This window comes from Oncorhynchus keta, chromosome 35 (genome assembly GCF_023373465.1).
Source record: "Oncorhynchus keta strain PuntledgeMale-10-30-2019 chromosome 35, Oket_V2, whole genome shotgun sequence".
NCBI classification, from domain to species: Eukaryota; Metazoa; Chordata; class Actinopteri; order Salmoniformes; family Salmonidae; genus Oncorhynchus; species Oncorhynchus keta.
In genome coordinates, this window is record NC_068455.1 from 18,593,040 (window position 1) to 18,610,758 (window position 17,719).

General features: G+C 44.5%; 1 protein-coding gene across 6 annotated transcripts in view; it reads right to left on the reverse strand.

Annotated features, from left to right (window-relative positions):
* Positions 1-5,247: 5,247 nt before the first annotated feature.
* The window catches only part of LOC118368093 (F-box only protein 34-like), a 31,144-nt gene continuing 18,672 nt past the window's right edge, over positions 5,248-17,719 (reverse strand). For 4 of the 6 annotated variants that reach the window (XM_035751859.2, XM_035751861.2, XM_035751862.2 and 1 more), the window contains exons 2-3: positions 16,475-16,704; positions 5,248-8,638 (exon numbers count right to left, since the gene is read on the reverse strand). In XM_035751859.2, the coding sequence (XP_035607752.1) occupies positions 6,136-8,638; positions 16,475-16,581 (2,610 nt within the window). In that variant the 5' untranslated portion in view covers positions 16,582-16,704 and the 3' untranslated portion in view covers positions 5,248-6,135. Of the gene's footprint in view, positions 13,103-16,474; positions 16,705-17,719 lie in introns of all 6 variants that reach the window. The other 2 variants (XM_052496666.1, XM_035751863.2) reach the window with 2 other exon arrangements.

Sequence of the window (17,719 nt, forward strand, 5' to 3'; positions counted from 1 at the left end):
CATATGAACAAAAAGCGTATTTCTCTCAAATGTTATGCACAAATCTGTTTACATCCCTGTTAGTGAGCATTTCTCCTTTGCCAAGATAATCCATCCACTTGACAGGTGTGGTATATTAAACAATGACATTACACAGGTGCACCTTGTCCTGGGTACAATAAAAGGCCACTAAAATGTGCAGTTTTGTCACGACACAATGCCACAGATGTCTCAAGTTGAGGGTGCATGCAATTGCAAATTGAATGTTAATTTCTCTACCATAAGCCGCCTCCATCGTTTTAGAGAATTTGGCAGTACGTCCATCCGGCCTCACAACATGATGCCGTCATGTGGGTTTGCTGATGTCGACAGAGAGCCCCGTGGTGGGGTTATGGTATGGGCAGGCATAAGCTATGGACAAAGAACACAATTGTATTTTATTGATGGCATTTTGAATGCAGAGATTCTGAGGCCCATTGTCGTGCCATTCATCTGTCACCATGTTTCAGCATGATAATGCACAGCCCCATGTCGCAAGGATCTGTACACAATTCCTGGAAACTGAAAATGTCCCTGTTTTTCTATGGCCTGCATACTCACCTCACCCATTGAGCATGTTTGGGATGTTCAGGCTCGACGTGTACGATATCGTGTTGCAGTTCCTACCAATATAAAGCAACTTTGCACAGCTTTTGTAGAAGAGTGGGACAACATTCTACATGCCCCAATAAACAGCCTGATCATCTTGATTCTTAGATGTGTCACGTTGCATGAGGGAAATGGTCACCAGATACTGACTTCTTCTGATCCACGCCCCTACCTATTTTTAAGGTATCTGTGACCAACAGATGCATATCTATATTCCCAGTCATGTGAAATCCATAGATTAGGGCCTAATGAATTTAAATTGACCGATTTCCTTATATGAACTGAAACACAAAACAATCTCATAGATTTTACTATGTTGCATTTATATTTTTGATCAGTATAGAACCTGATCGCTGTGTTCTACTATTGCCTGTTCTCTCCTTTAGACATGCATTTACAGACAGATGGACGTCTTAAGCTTTTGCTTTATTTTGTCTTTGGGGCTTGTGGAACATAATTTGGAAATCAACGGTAATACAGATTATGCATTTATGCAAAACGTCACAATAAGCACCATTTCCCTAGACAACTTGAATGAAGATCTCTAATGACCAATCACCACATCGGCAGACTCGACAGCCTTGGTTTCTCAAATGATTGCCTCGCCTGGTTCACCAACTACTTCTCTGATAGAGTTGTGTGTCAAATCAGAGGGTTTGTTGTCCGGGCCTCTGATTAGTCTCTATGGGGGTGCCACAGGGTTCAATTCTTGGACCATCTCTCTTCTCTGTTTACATCAATGATGTCGCTCTTGCTGCTGGTGAGTCTCTGATCCACCTGTACGCAGACGACACCATTCTTTATACTTCTGGCCCTTCTTTGGACACTGTGGTAACCCTCCAGGCAGGCTTCAATGCCATTCAACTCTCCTTCCATGGCCTCCAATTGCTCTTAAATACAAGTAAAACTAAATGCTTGCTCTTCAACCGATTGCTGCCTGCACCTGCCCGCCTGTCCAACATCACTACTCTGGACGGCTCTGACTTAGAATATGTGGACAACTACAAATACCTAGGTGTCTGGTTAGACTAAACTCTCCTTCCAGACTCACATCAAACATCTCCAATCCGAAGTTAAATCTAGAATTGGCTTCCTATTTCGCAACAAAGCATCCTTCACTCATGCTGCCAAACATACCCTTGTAAAACTGACCATCCTACAAATAGACTTCGGCGATGTAATTTACAAAATAGCCTCCAATACCCTACTCAATAAATTGGATGCAGTCTATCACAGTGCCATCCGTTTTGTCACCAAAGCCCCATACACTACCCACCACTGTGGCCTGTACTCTCGTTGGCTGGCCCTCGCTTCATACTCGTCGCCAAACCCACTGGCTCCAGATCATCTACAAGACCCTGCTAAGTAAAGTCCCCCCTTATCTCAGCACACTGGTCACCATAGCAGCTGAAGCACGCGCTCAAGCAGTAAAATCTCTCTGGTCACCCCCAAAACCAATTCTTCCTTTGTCCGCCTCTCCTTCCAGTTCTCTGCTGCCAATAACTGGAACAAACTACAAAAATCTTTGAAACTGGAAACACTTATCTCCCTCACTAACTTTAAGCAGCTCACAAATGACTGCACCTGTACATAGCCCATCTATAATTTAGCCCAAACTACCTCTTTCCCTACTGTATTTATTTTGCTCCTTTGCACCCCATTATTTCTCTCTACTTTGCACACTCTGCCACTGCAAATCAACCATTGTAGTGTTTTACTTGCTATATTGTATTTACTTCGCCACCATGGCCTTTTTTTTTGCCTTTACCTCCCTCACTTGCATAGACTTATTTTTCTACTGTGTTTGCTTATTCCATGTGTAACTCTGTTGTTGTGTCCAACTGCTTTGCTTTATCTTGGCCAGGTCACAAATGTAAATGAGAACTTGTTCAACTTGCCTACCTTGTTAAATAAAGGTGAAATAAAAATAAAATAACCTTTATAACCTACTAGTGACATAGGTTGTTTAAAAAAAGGATTCATGAGATTTCTCTTCCATAAAAGTTTGCGTCGAACCAGAAGCACGTGTTAAGTGGAGTCAAGTGTTTTGTACAACAATGTCAGATGGACTCAAGGGCATTAGTGTTAGCTGCACTGCAAACCCCAAACTATTGTAACCAGAAAAACAGGTTCCACAGTTGACAAAATCTGCTTTTACACAGGCAACTCAATTCTGATCTTTTTTTCCACTAATTTGTGTGGATCAATTAGATCAGCTGTGAAAAAGATCTGCGATTGGTAAAAAAAAAAAAAAATGAGTGAAAAGACAATTCAGATTTAGGCTGTGTAAACCCAGCCATAGTAAACTTCGCTTGTTGGTAAATCTATTTATTTTGTATGGCAGGCAGGCAGAGACTACAATGTACTACAATGTACATGAAATACAAGGCCTGCTAGTACTCAGATTTAAAAGAGCTCTAACAAGTTTGGATTTAGATGATCAGCATCAAAACCACAATATATTAATAATGCATTTTATTGCCAAGCCTTAGTCATCCCCTGGTTGTGACTTAAGGCACCTGAAAAAAATAAATTGCATATGACCATTTCAGGAGGCAGACAATATGAACCAGGGTTGGACTTAACACCCTTCGTTTGGTACTTTGCTTACTCATCTCACCTTCCCTTTTAAAATGGACAGTCCAGACCCTTTGAGAAATCAATTTTTATATTAAATTATAAAATTGACCAGCAGTGAATCTCCCTCAACTGTTTGACATGACTAAATATCAACTTCCAGAAATTCATTTTCACAGCAAGGCATAGATGAAGCTTTTATAATTCCGTGGTGCTCTTTTCCAACACACCGGGACCCTAACCAATTCCCCTCGCCCCAGTGAAAGGCAAGCATACCAACCAGCTCTACAGTACAGACCTTAAGTTGTGAAGAACACAATATTGACAATTTAATGTTATTGAATGACCTCAAGATGTGATAAATGGAAAGGAGTGACATTTATGGCTGGAGTCCCTCCATATTACATTTATATATATTCATAAAGTCAATACTCACTAAAGAAAAATAATACATTTACATTACATTTACATTTAAGTCATTTAGCAGACGCTCTTATCCAGAGCGACTTACAAATTGGTGCATTCACCTTATGACATCCAGTGGAACAGCCACTTTACAATAGTGCATCTAAATCTTTTAAGGGGGGGGGTGAGAAGGATTACTTTATCCTATCCTAGGTATTCCTTAAAGAGGTAGGGTTTCAGGTGTCTCCGGAAGGTGGTGATTGACTCCGCTGTCCTGGCGTCGTGAGGGAGTGTGTTCCACCATTGGGGAGCCAGAGCAGCGAACAGTTTTGACTGGGCTGAGCGGGAACTGTACTTCCTCAGTGGTAGGGAGGCGAGCAGGCCAGAGGTGGATGAACGCAGTGCCCTTGTTTGGGTGTAGGGCCTGATCAGAGCCTGGAGGTACTGAGGTGCCGTTCCCCTCACAGCTCCGTAGGCAAGCACCATGGTCTTGTAGCGGATGCGAGCTTCAACTGGAAGCCAGTGGAGAGAGCGGAGGAGCGGGGTGACGTGAGAGAACTTGGGAAGGTTGAACACCAGACGGGCTGCGGCGTTCTGGATGAGTTGTAGGGGTTTAATGGCACAGGCAGGGAGCCCAGCCAACAGCGAGTTGCAGTAATCCAGACGGGAGATGACAAGTGCCTGGATTAGGACCTGCGCCGCTTCCTGTGTGAGGCAGGGTTGTACTCTGCGGATGTTGTAGAGCATGAACCTAAAGGAACGGGCCACTGCCTTGATGTTAGTTGAGAACGACAGGGTGTTGTCCAGGATCACACCAAGGTTCTTAGCACTCTGGGAGGAGGACACAATGGAGTTGTCAACCGTGATGGCGAGATCATGGAACGGGCAGTCCTTCCCCGGGAGGAAGAGCAGCTCCGTCTTGCCGAGGTTCAACTTGAGGTGGTGATCCGTCATCCACACTGATATGTCTGCCAGACATGCAGAGATGCGATTCGCCACCTGGTCATCAGAAGGCGGAAATACATTTTACATAATACATTTTATGTTGTGACAGGTACACTTCCTTCCAGTTTAAAAGAGACAATGAAAAGGTAGGTTATGACAGTTAAAACCTCCGAATTAATGCGCTTTATTGGAAGTAAAATGCATTTACAGAGAATACAGCAGGAATATACAACAAAGTAAAAAAAATATATATATCTGGGAGCAAACTACTTTTAGAGACCATTATTTTTCCCATTTGTCATCAAGCCTGATTCTTTTTCTTTTAGATCATGTCCAGTTAGTCATTGTAAAGAACAGAAACACTGAGGTGACATTTCCCATGTTTCCCTTCAAGAAGTTAAAGCATTATAAAAAGAGGGATATTAATAACAAACTCGTCCCAAATGGCACTTTTTCCCTATATAATAACGCACTACTTTTGACCAGAGCCTTATGGGCCCTAGTCAAAAGTAGTGCATTATATAGGGAAGTGTGTGCCATTTCCAACACACATAAAAAAAAATGTTAGAGAAAAAAAACTGCGAGCTGTAATAAGCATATGGGTTACAGACTGGGTGATACATCTGGGACCCACTGCAAAAAAAAACACCCAATAATAATAATTCAGCAATATACACATGACAGGGTAAATACCTTTTTACCAAACTGAAGCTAATAAATGCATTCAAGTCAAGTCATAGATACTCGTGCTGCTCGTCACGCTTATTCTCCCTGTTTTTGATATAAGACTCTATAGCACCATGTACAATGTAAACACAACCGAACACAGAGCAAACTAGTTTCAATCAGATCCAAAACCAACAACAAAGCCTCTCTGACCCGGAGCCTGATATAGTGGAGTGGGGATATAGATTCCGTTACCCAAATGGCGCCCTATTCTCTATATAGTGCACTACCAGAGCCCTGTGGGTGCCTTATATAGGGAATTAAGTGCCATTTGGGAAGCAACCGGGATATGGAATAGGGTTGATTCACATTTTGCATAAACCGAGGACCTGCAGCCATGTATGTATTCACTTAGACAACATAACACACACTGAGTAAATCACTTGTGGGTGGGATACACTGCATAACATTGATAGGCTTTACCTTGACTAAAGTATCCATTCCAATGTAACGGTCAGTTGATGCATAAGGAAAGAGCTATGGTAAGGAGGGACACATTAAGCATCAACACTGAAGACAAAGACTCATTAAAGCTCTTCTCTTCAACACACACTTATCAGAACCAGAGTTTATGCTTCAACCCAAAACATTGAAGCAAGTAAATAGAATACCCTGACAGAATCCTTTGAGGATTGAGAATTCTGACCACGGTTAAAGTGCTCACAATCTCAGAGGACCTGAGGGGTCAGAGGTTAGGGGTCAGGAGGGGGAAGTGGTAAAGGAAGAGATCCAGCAACATGATTTCCCTCAAACTCCCCACAAATAAATGCACATATGGCAAGAGACAGACATCAGCCCTCAGACAAAATAAAGCGCACAGAAGTCAAGTCAGTTCTCCTCCCATTGTCTGTACCACTACTCCTCAGAGACGTCCCTGGGTTTCTTATAGATTGGCATGTTGATACTATGGAAGGCAGGCACCCAGCGGTTGTCATGGAGACCGACGTTGCAGCCGGGCGTGTCTTTGTGGGAGCCATGGCAACACATCCAGTACCCGGGGCCATAGGGCAGCGCCTGGCAGTAGGGCTTGTGGTGCCAGCGGCAGAGGGACACGTCGCCGCACCCGTACCGCTTTTTACACTGCTTGCAGGGATCGTCTTTGTAGCGGGGGTCGCACACCCAGCGGGAGTCCGCGGGGCGCACGCCGTAGCTCTCGATGATGAACTTGAAATAGTGGCAGGTGCACTTGAGCGCGGCCAGGCTCTCTGTGGGCAGCAGGCAGAAGATCTTGATGATGATGTGATGAGGCAGGAAGGACATGTACTGCTGGGGTTCCAGAAGCAGTTGGATTTTAAAGCGCATCTCCAGAAACTCGTGACACACCATGCGGCGCAGGGGGAAAGGCACTGTCTCACACCGGCTAGCATCACTCCCCTCTCCCACCGCCTCGTCCTCCTCTTTGGCCCAGTTCTCACTGTGTGATATGGGTTCAGGGAGTAGAGAAGTGATAGAAGGGTCACAGGGCTGAATCTTGGAGGGTTCTGCCAAGTCTCTGGTGGGTTTAGGGCTGGATTCCATTTCCTGGGGGGTGTGTGTGTGGGTGGGAGTATTGACTGTGTGTGGGAGTGTGTGTTCAAGTACCACGTGTGAGGGCAGAGTGTGTGAGAAGAACAGCATGCCTGGGAGGGGCTCATCACACTGTAGTTTACTTCTGCTCTCTGTACTGCTGGACCTGGCCTGCTCTGACAGGAGCTGGAAGTGCAGGTTCTGCCCAGACTCTACAGCCCTGTTCTTCTTCTGCTGCCCCAGGCCCTGGGCCTCACAGCTCTCCTTTGGCTCTCTGACGACAGAGGCGCCACACCCAGAGTCTATGCTGCGAGACGGAGAGGCTGAGTCAGAGGTGCTGGAAGCCAACTGGGCAGCTTCACGGCAGCTGCTGGGAGCTAGTTTGTCCGTGTGGCTGGTGTTTGCAGAGGGATAGCCAGCAGAGGGATAGCCAGCAGAGGGACTAATGTGGCGGTGCGGCACCCTGGTCGTCTCCTCTAGTCCATGGTGGGGCCCAGTGGGAGACTGAGGTGATGGTGGCTGGGCTGAGATGGAGAAGGCATCTGCTCCTGCCAGCAGCACCCGGCCCACCCTCCTCCGCAGGCTGTTGTTGCGCGAGAGGCTGTTGTTGCGTGAGAGGTTGTTACGCGTGAGGCTGTTGCGTGAGAGCTCTCCCCCAGATCTGGACCCTTCCCTTCTAACACTCTGGTGCTTCAGGCACTCTGACTCCAGCTTGGCCACCATGTCTGACACCTTTACACATTCTGCCTCATCGGTCCCCTGGGGGTTCTGGTCTGGGTGTCTGGGCTGCTTAGGCTCCAGGGTCAGTGACAGCCCCCTGGTTAAGGTAATGCTTGTGGAGCTCCGCATAGACACAGGCTTAGAGTCCACCTGCTTGTCGCTGGCTCTCTGCTCCAAGAAGGCCACCAACTCCACCACAGAGAGAGCCTTGTCAGTCCCAGTCTCACTCACCTCCTCACCCTCTACCCTACACACCTGCCCCCCATCCACCCGTACAACCACCTCCCCACACTCAGGCACTCTGGGGCTCTCTCTGAGGCAGAGGGTCACCTCTACAGGGCTGTTCTCAGTGGGGCTCAGTGTCTCCAGGGCTCCGGATGACTGTCTATCTCTGTCCTGGTGGTGCCCCTGAGACCCTGACCTCCTCCTGCGCTTGGCCACAGAGCCACCCTCGTCCTCCCAGCAGCTCTTCATCTTCACAGACACGGTCCTCACCTGGCTGCTGCTCACCAAGTCCTCACCGGCCTCTCCATCGCCACAGTTCACCAGGCTTCCACGGCACTGGGGCGAGGCGAAGATGGCGATCTTCTCCTTGGTGTTGCCAGGCTTGATGACAGCCCAGATTTCCAGCGGTCCCTCCCTGTCCTCCCCTTCATAAGAGATTAAGGATGCCTCCTGGTTCTCAGAGCCTGTAGAAGAGGTGGTGCAGGTGGAGAGTAGCAGGGAGGGGGGGGTGTTGCAGGAGGTGATCTTGGAGGTTTTACTCTGGGCCCAGGTGGCACTACTGCAGAATACATCCCCCTCGGACTCACTCAGCCTCGAGGTCTGCAGTCCACTGTCACCGTGGTTATTATTACTGTTGTTGAGGTGGTTGGAGCCACTGTTGTCATTACTGCAGCACGGCAGGGTGTTGGTGGATATGACACTGAGGGGGTAGCAGGCCGTACCCTGGCCTAGCCCGTTGCTTATCGGACCAATCAGGGCCACTGCTGGGCGGACCCCCCACACTGTCCTCTGTGACAGGACCCCGTGCTGGCTCACATGAAGGCCTCTCTGGCTGTCTTGATTGGATTCCAGGTAGATCTCTTTCTTCTGCAGTTTGGGGTGTTGCTTGAGATGCATGGCTGCAACCCTGGAACAGAAGGAAATTAATGAGTTAGTGTGTTGCATGTGATGTGACCGTCTGACCAGGGGCCCAGTCAGGAAGATGCAATGTCAGAGAATATTCATAGAAGGCAGAATAGCTATTTAAGTCAGCTCTAGTGATTATATTTGTATCTGACACATTCTGAACATTTTACTCTTGGCACGGAGATGCAGAAGGAGAGGAGACAAGGCCAGGAGGAGAACGTTTGCCGTGCCTGTGCCTAACAACTCCCCCGGCAAAACCTCCCTCATGAAAACACTAACAGTGGAAAAGTGTTGGGCTTGCCTTGAAGACTACTGTAGCTAGCCAGCCTACTTTAGATTGGCGTAAGATGCTCTCACTGCAATGGAAGTTAATAGGAATACAACTCTAAGATGGTGAAAATGTCTATCATACATGTCAGATTTATATACTGGCCGATTTTATTACATGGGAAATGTTCTCTAGAATGAGCCATTGATGATATTGTTGCAATATTCCTAAAGAGAAGTTTGTAATTTAACAGAGGGTCTAACACATTTCTCCTATTTGTCTGCCTCTTCAGTCCAGGGTGCATTGCATGGTGCAATTACAAATGTCAGACTCCACTGTGTGGTAACTCGATCTGCAGGTTGAACATGGTGAGATTGTAGAATCCTAAATTGATAGTGCAGTTTGTTAAGGCAATTTTACAGCTAACTAGCTACAGTTGACGTCAGAAGTTTACATACACTTACGTTGGAGACAAAAACTTGTTTTTCAACCACTCCACACATTTCTTGTTAACAAACTCTAGTTTTGGCAAGTCGGTTAGGACACCTACTTTGTGAATGACAAGTAATTTTTCCAACAATTATTTCACTGTATCACAATTCCAGTGGGTCAGAAGTTTACATACACTAAGTTGACTGACTAAACAGTTTGGAGAATTCCAGAAAATAATGTAATGGCTTTAGAAGCTTCTGACATAATTTGAGTCAATTGGAGGTGTACCTGTGGATGTATTTCAAGGCCTACCTTCAAACTCAGTGCCTCTTTGCTTGACATCATGGGAAAAATCAAAAGAAATCAGCCAAGACCTCAAAAGAAAAATTGTAGACCTCCACAAGTCTGGCTCATCCTTGTTAGCAGTTTGCAAACGCCTGAAGGTACCACGTTCATCTGTACAAACAATAGTACAGAAGTATAAACACCATGGGACCACGCAGCTGGCATACCGCTCAGAAAGGAGAAGCGTTCTGTCTCCTAGAGATGAACGTGCTTCGGTGCGAAAAGTGCAAATCAATCCCAGAACAACAAAGGACCTTGTGAAGATGCTGTAGGAAACGGGTACAAAAGTATCTATATCCACAGTAAAACAAGTCCTATATCGACATAACCTGAAAGGCCGCTCAGCAAGGAAGCCACTGCTCCAAAACCACTATAAAAAAGACAGACTATGCTTTGCAACTGCACATGGGGACAAAGATCGTACTTTTTGGAGAAATGTCCTTTCGTCTGATGGAGAAAAAAAATAGAACTGTTTGGCCTTAACGACCATTGTTATGTCTGGAGGAAAAAGGGGTAGGATTGCAAGCAAGAGAACACCATCCCAACCGTGAAGTACAGGTGTGGCAGCATCATGTTGTGGGTGTACATTGCTGCAGGAGAGACTGGTGCACTTCAAAAATAGACAGCATCATGAGGGAAGGAAAATTATGTGGAAATACTGAAGCAACATCTTAAGATATCAGTCAGGAAGTTAAAGCTTGGTAGCAAATGGGTCTTCCAAATGGACAATGACCCCAAGCATACTTTCAAAGTTGTGGCAAAATGGCTTCAGGACAACAAAGTCAAAGTATTGGAGTGGCCATCACAAAGCCCTGACCATAGAAAATTTGTGGGCAGAACTGAAAAAGCGTGTGTGAGCAAGGAGGCCTACAAACCTGACTCAATTACACCAGCTCTGTCAGGAGGAATGGGCCAAAATTCACCCGACTTATTTTGGGAAGCTTGTGGAAGGCTATTTCGGGAAGCTTGTGGAAGGCTATTTTGGGAAGCTTGTGGAAGGCTACCCGACATGTTTGACCCAAGTGAACCTTTTTGGGCTAGGGGGCAGTATTTTGACGTCTGGATGACAAGCATGCTCAAAGTAAACTGCCTGTTACTCAGGCCCTGAAGCTATGCATATGAATTGGTAGATTTGGATAGAAAACACTCTAAAGTTTCTAAAACTGTTAAAATAATGTCTGAGTATAACATATCTGATATGGAAGGCAAAAACCCAAGGACAAACCATCCAGAAAAATAATAATAATTCCACCAACCATAGATTCCTATGGCTGTCATGTTTAATATGAAGGGAAAACCTCCCCGATTTCAGTTCCTATTGGATTCCACTAGATGTCAGTCTTCAGAAAGGGTTTCAGGCTTGTTTTTGGAAAAATTTGTAGTTTTTCTAAGTGGCTCCCATTTTGGCTGTAGTGTTTATTACGAGTTCTGGTGACTGCGCACACTTTTCGGTTAATCTCCGGTAATGACAATAACGATTCTCAGTTTTACATTTTTTCATTTATTTATGTATTAGGGTACCCGAGGTTTGATTTTAAACGGTGTTGAACTTGTTTGGAGAAGTTTATTGGTAACGTTTGGGATTCATTTTATATGCATTTTGAAGGAGGGAAACCGGTGGATTATTGAATCAAGTGCGCCAGCTAAACTGAGTTTTTGGGGATATAAAGGACAGTACCGAACAAAACGACAATTTGAGATGTGGCTAGGGCCTTTTGGAATGCCAACAGAATCTTCAAAAAAGGTAAGCAATTTATTTTATCGTCATTTCTGACTTTCGTGGCGCATCTGCCTGGTTGGAAAATGTTTAATGCTTGTGTGTGCTGGGCACTGTCCTCACATAATCGCATGGTGTGCTTTCGGCGTAAAGCCTTTTTGAAATCTGACACAGCGGCTGGATTAACAAGAAGTTAAGCTTTTAATTGATGTATGACACTTGTATTTTCATGAATGTTAAATATGACTATTTCTGTGATTGCAATTTCATCAGAAGTTGTCGATTGGGACGCTGGCGTCCCACTGATCCGGAAGAAGTTAAACAATTGAAAGGCAATGCTACCAAATACTTCTGACCCATTGGGAATGTGATGAAAGAAATAAAAGCTGAAATAAATAATTCTCTACTATTATTCTGACATTTCACCTTCTCAAGTGGTGATCCTAACTGAGCTAAAACAGGGAATTTTTACGAGGATTAAAATGTCAGGAATTGTGAAAAACTGGGTTTAAATGCATTTGGCTAAGGTGTATGTAAACCTCAGACTTCAACTGTACTTCACATGCTTATATTAAAGTTGGTAAAGAGAGCATTGTGGGTGTTGCTTGACATAATGAAAATGTTAAGAAAAAATTGTTCTCACATAGTGTTATGTAACACAAAATTATAGTAATGGGTGGTTTTGTGTGGATTCTTCCTTCCTTTAATGCAGCCTGTTTCCTAAGCTTATCTATGAGAGATCTTTCATCCTAATGATAAGACAGGAAGAAGGAGCAGAGCTCCATGCCTTGGAATGGATAGCTCAGAACCAGATGACCCTCTTGTTCACACTGCAGACAGTTTTAGTCCCAAATGGAACCATATTCCCTACTATTCCCTAGTGCACTAAATAGGGAATAGGGTGCTATTTGGGACACATTAAGTGCCTTGGTCATGGAACAGCGTGTCACACTAAACCTCAACACAAGGACTGCTGTTCCCCCAGCCCATCCTCCCTCTGCTCTGGCAGAATGGGTGCAGAGCCTTCAAGTCAAGACACAGCTGGGCCCTAAAACAGGCCCTCTCAGCTGACCTAGCCCCCGATACACCCCTAACACACACACACTAAATTCAAGGGCTTTATTGGCATGGGAAACACATGTTAACGTTGCCAAAGCAAGTCTCTCTCTCGCTGTCACAGACACACAGGACATGACTTCAAGCAGCCACAGTGGGACAGGACAGACAGCAGACAGGCCCTAGTCCTCACAGCCTTACAGGCACAAGTGCATATAAGGCATTCTTCACTGCAGCCCTGGAACTCTGATAATGGGGGACAGAAAGGAGGGGAGGTGGGGCATGTCACATGACCAATTCAGGGATGGCATGCAGGGGTGGCGGAGGTGTTAGAGGGCAACAAGGTGACAGCAAAGGCACTGGCTGCTTCTCAAAACGGCACCCTATTCCCTATATAGTGCACTAATCTCGACCAGGGCCCATAAGGTACATAGGGAATCAGCTGCCATTTGGGATGCACACTGCTTTCTAGCGGTGGGGTTGGGTTGGCTTCATCTACTCATTGGCTAGCCGGTGAGTGTGTAAAGCAGTGTGTCAAGGAAAGAAAAATTGCAGCCTGTTGTTGTGTGTCCTTGAAAGGCCTGCAGTAGCCCTCGTCACTCTCCTCTCCTTTCTTCTCTCCCACCAGTCCCAGTGTTCTCACTGCTCTATGGAAACCGACAGAAGGAATTCATGTGTCAGGTCAGTATCACGTTGTGTGCGTGTATACACACACGGGCAGTCACAGCAACAAGTTGAGTGGCACCAACATCAACATGGCTCATATCTCCATGGCAGCAACTACACTAAGACTTGCACTACTGGAACAATACTCCAACTTTCACTTCCTGGTTTCAATGAAGACACTGCCTTGGCAGCACTTAAGCAGGCAGGAGTCTCAGCTTTCAAGCCAGGGCAAAGATTGTGTTCTTCATTAACCCAGATAAACCAGACTAATTCACCAAGTCCCAACAGTCGGTTTCTAACATTGTCATGACAACTCCTTGTCATTCATTGTCATGGCAAACAGGGGGTGTATGCCTGGAGAGGAGCCAACTCAGGAGTGTATTATTCAGTGAGGTGAAACTTTCAGAAACCTTGCAAATAGAAATGTAAGGAATAGAGATACTGAAATGACAGAATTGTGTGTTCTACACAATATACTTCCATGTGAATGTTTTGTAATGTTGTAGTTGCACCCTCCTAAACAGGCCCCTGGTCTTGCTCGCCAAGGTTTACTGTTGCTTATTATTACACAACCTGGCCAGAAGAGACACTTCCCCTTCCCAGCAGTGTTCAGACCCTACAGAGGCTGCGTCTCAAATGGCACCCTATTCCCTATATAGGGGTGTTGTCAAAATGAATGCACTATATAGGGACTATGTGCCATTTGGGGGACACCCCCTAGACATTTCTCAATTACTTGGACTGTGCCTAAAACACATCAGCGCTAATGGCAATTTGAGGGAAAAGTCTAACTTAGCATTAGGTAAAAAGAAAACAAGCGGTCTGAAGTGAAAAGCACAACAGAACTGGTCCTGGGTAGACTGGGGGGGTGAGTCATGGGCTCTGATGGGGTGAGCTCATGGATGAACTCAGCGAAAGAGAGCAGCTTTAATTTAACAACCTTTTTTCACTCTCTCCTTCCCTCTTTCAAGAGTCCATGACTTCTTCAGCATGGGGCGCTGCCAGGGAACTGATCCAACTTCAAAAGTATGAAGTCACATGAGGGTCTATGTCCCAAATGGCACCATTCTCCCCATGTAGTGCACTACTTTTGACCAGAGACCTATGGGACCTGGTCAAATGTAGTGCACTATATATGGAATAAGGTACATTTGGGACAAACCCGAGCAATCAGTCTGAGACTCTGCCTGCTGCAATTATGGTGTAACATCACATCATGTTCTTCCTGAGGCGAGGCAGGGAGCTAGTGGGCTTCAGACCTGGGTTCAAATACTACTCTTGGGCTGAGGCAGCCTGAAGCACAGCACAGGCCTGTGTCATAAAGACATAGGTCGTCATTTACATACGAGGTAAACACAATATACTTTTCTGGGTAGGTAAACAAACTCCAAACAAATAAAGCTGTACGATTTGGACAAAATATCTCATTTATATTTTTTTGGCCCAGATATTGCAATTATGAATTGAGGTTTTCAAAAACTTGGGTGACAACGTCATAATTCCATCAGACATGGATAAAACAAGTGTCAGGGTAGAGATCATCACTTCTGACATGAGATAAGATGAATGAATACATTCGTTGCTAAATTAATACAAAGACAGATTAAACAAAATCCTTTCCAACATCATTATTGGCTACAGATAAGATGACACCTACATCCCCAAACATGTTGTTTGGAGGTACACCACTAAAAATATATTTAACATGATCAAAGTATATTGTGTTATAAGCACAGCAATTATTAATTGATGAATAACATGAGTTCTTCATTTCTATTTTACCATTATGAGTTCTGAAATAACCTAATAATTATTTATTCAGGCACCCATAGGCTGCAGATGGAATAGGAAGCTTATGATTGTGTAATTATGTACAAATAAACTAAATCATTATAATTAAAATGATAAAAGTCAAAGTGCCAAAAACATGAGTCTTGTCCAGTCATTCAACGTGACATGTTTCAACTTCTCCCTTAATTTTGTTATAGTGTTGGAATGGCGACTTGGGAGAAACATGTGCGAGAAGGAATCTTGCATCTCCTGTCCAGCTTGTTTATCATCTTCCTGAAGCCGCCTTTGCTGGCTGTCAATAGGAAACATGTCTTTGGCTATGTGATAAGCTCAGTGATTTCTATGCGTCTACGGGATGTTTTTCGTAGAGCGTTAACACTTCAAAATGAATTGGCAATCAATGCCTGTTTAACGCAGGTGGCTAGTTGTGGCTGATGGGCTTTGCTGCTATTGGGCACTTGTTTTAACCATGCAATTGTGGTAAATTAGGGGATGGTTATACTTTAAATTATTGAATGCATTTGTCGTATTGCCTCGTTGTCACCACAACCGGGGCACTTTTTGCACAACACTTGCATTTGTTTGACATCGGTGTGCCTGTAGCAGAAATACTGTCATACCACTGAAGACGCGCCATACTGAAGTTCTCGTTAGCACGCACGTTTTCCACAACAAACTGAGGTAGACGGATTTTTAAAATCTAATACTGTACCAGATAGAAGCGAAAACCCAGACACGGGGCTATAAAGCTGACGCATCCGTTTAGAATGGTTTCACACCACCAAATATGGTAGTGAGAGGAAGTCCAGTCGCAGGTAGTGGGAGAGGACGGAACTAGGTGAAACTGGGCCATCATTCTGCAAATGTTATTATCTGTGAAACATCTGATCTCAATCATTTTTTGTTCCCAAAACTAGAATCTGTTACAAACACAGTGCACTGTTTTATAGACTTGACACTTTGCCAAAGTTATTATTATTTGTTAAAGGAGTGCAAAGTCTAATTGAGTTTGTGCACACTTCAGAGGAGAGGCGCTCCCTTACAGAAATATAAAAATACATGCTACAACGCGCCAATAAGATATCGCTAGCTTGTGCTTGGCCCACCTACTTGCTTGTTCTGCCCACTATGCTTCATTTGCTCCCACTGTAAACACCACAGATGAACAATCTTGGGTTGGTTATAAATATCTTTGACTGTACTGTGTCTTTGGTAAAGGCCTTTCTCTCCTCACCAGCATCTAAGGGCATGCTCTAAGTGGGGACGCTTGTGATTGGTCAGCATCCACTATGTATGTAGAGTGAAAGGAGTCTAGTGCATCTCCTTGGAGGTACTGTAGAACTAGTTCTCTATTAACAGTGTCAATGAAGAAAAATCTCATGTCAATATCGCAATGAATTCGATTAATCGTGCAGCCCTACAAATAAAGCATGAATTGTAGCCTTACTTGGCCATAAACTACTTTAAACATAAGGAGCCAGGTATGTCATTTGGGGGAGCTGTCCCTTTAACAATGCAGTAGGTAAGTAGAGTGGTGATTTGTGTGTGTGTGGGGGGGTTACCTCCAGGCTGACTGCAGCAGGTTGGGTGGTGGTGGTGGTTTCCTAGGTTCCCTGTGAGAGGCGGCAGTACCGCTGCAGTAACTCATAGATTCACATCTCTCAGGCATTCCCTCCAGTCCAGTGAGACTGGTGTTGCGACGGACGATTCTCTCCCGTCTTCTCCCACAACCCCCTGGTCGTCTGCAGGCCACAATCTGATGAGTTTACAGCTCAGGGTCCCACCCAACACACTTTAGGGAGACAGGTACAGGATGTCCAGTTTATTACACAGTTCAGTTTCAGACCACCTTGACTAGGAAGGAACATGGCTGTGTGTTATGCAGACATAACGACAATTAAATTATCCAACAATCATAAGTGAATAACCCTGGCCTCCCAAGAACAATGATCTGAAGAACTGCCAAAGTCAAATGAGCCCAGGGCCGATTCAGAAGCAAACACTTCATGACAGAACGCAGATTGACAGACCAGTTGCAACAAGTAAATATACTAGCAAAATACACAAAGAAATATTGTTGTTCTACTGAATGAATGAATGGCTTATGGGCAATTCCACAGTAACATAATTACAGACTCAGTAGTACTTTGTAAATTGTTCAAAGAAAATGTCCAAAACATTTACTGGAAGAACTGTGCAGATGCAAAGTTGGGTAGCAGAATTCATGTCAAATCTCCCTCAATTTACTTATGCGACCACGGTTTCAAAAAACTGTTAAAGGTGCACTATGCAGAAATTGCTCCACCATTTCCTGGTTGCAAAACTTCTAATAGTCTGCCTAAAACAAGCATAGAGAATGTAGATAATCATTGTACCATCTAAATCGGTGTGAAATATATTTTCAACAGCCAAAGATAGTATTTCATCTCTTTGAAGCTGGTAAAAGTAAAAAAGAAGCATAACCTAAACTTAACAGGAAGCATAGAAATAAAGCACAGAACAGATCTACCACTTCTTAGACACTGTCTTTGAGTGACATTTACAGTTCTATAACGCAAATATCTATGTTAATCTGGTCTGGGTCGCCCAAAAAGTTACATATTGCAGCTTTAAACATCTACTCCGCAATAAGATTCAAAAGGTATTTGCAGAAAGAATGGGGGATCAGCTAGGACATGACACCCTGAGTTAGTAAAAAAAACATGTTATTAAACTACAGTAGGTAGTGAATTTACATCTGGTAACGGAATTACATCTGTACTATACAGAAATTCATCATTATGGATAGGTATATCATTCTCGTCATG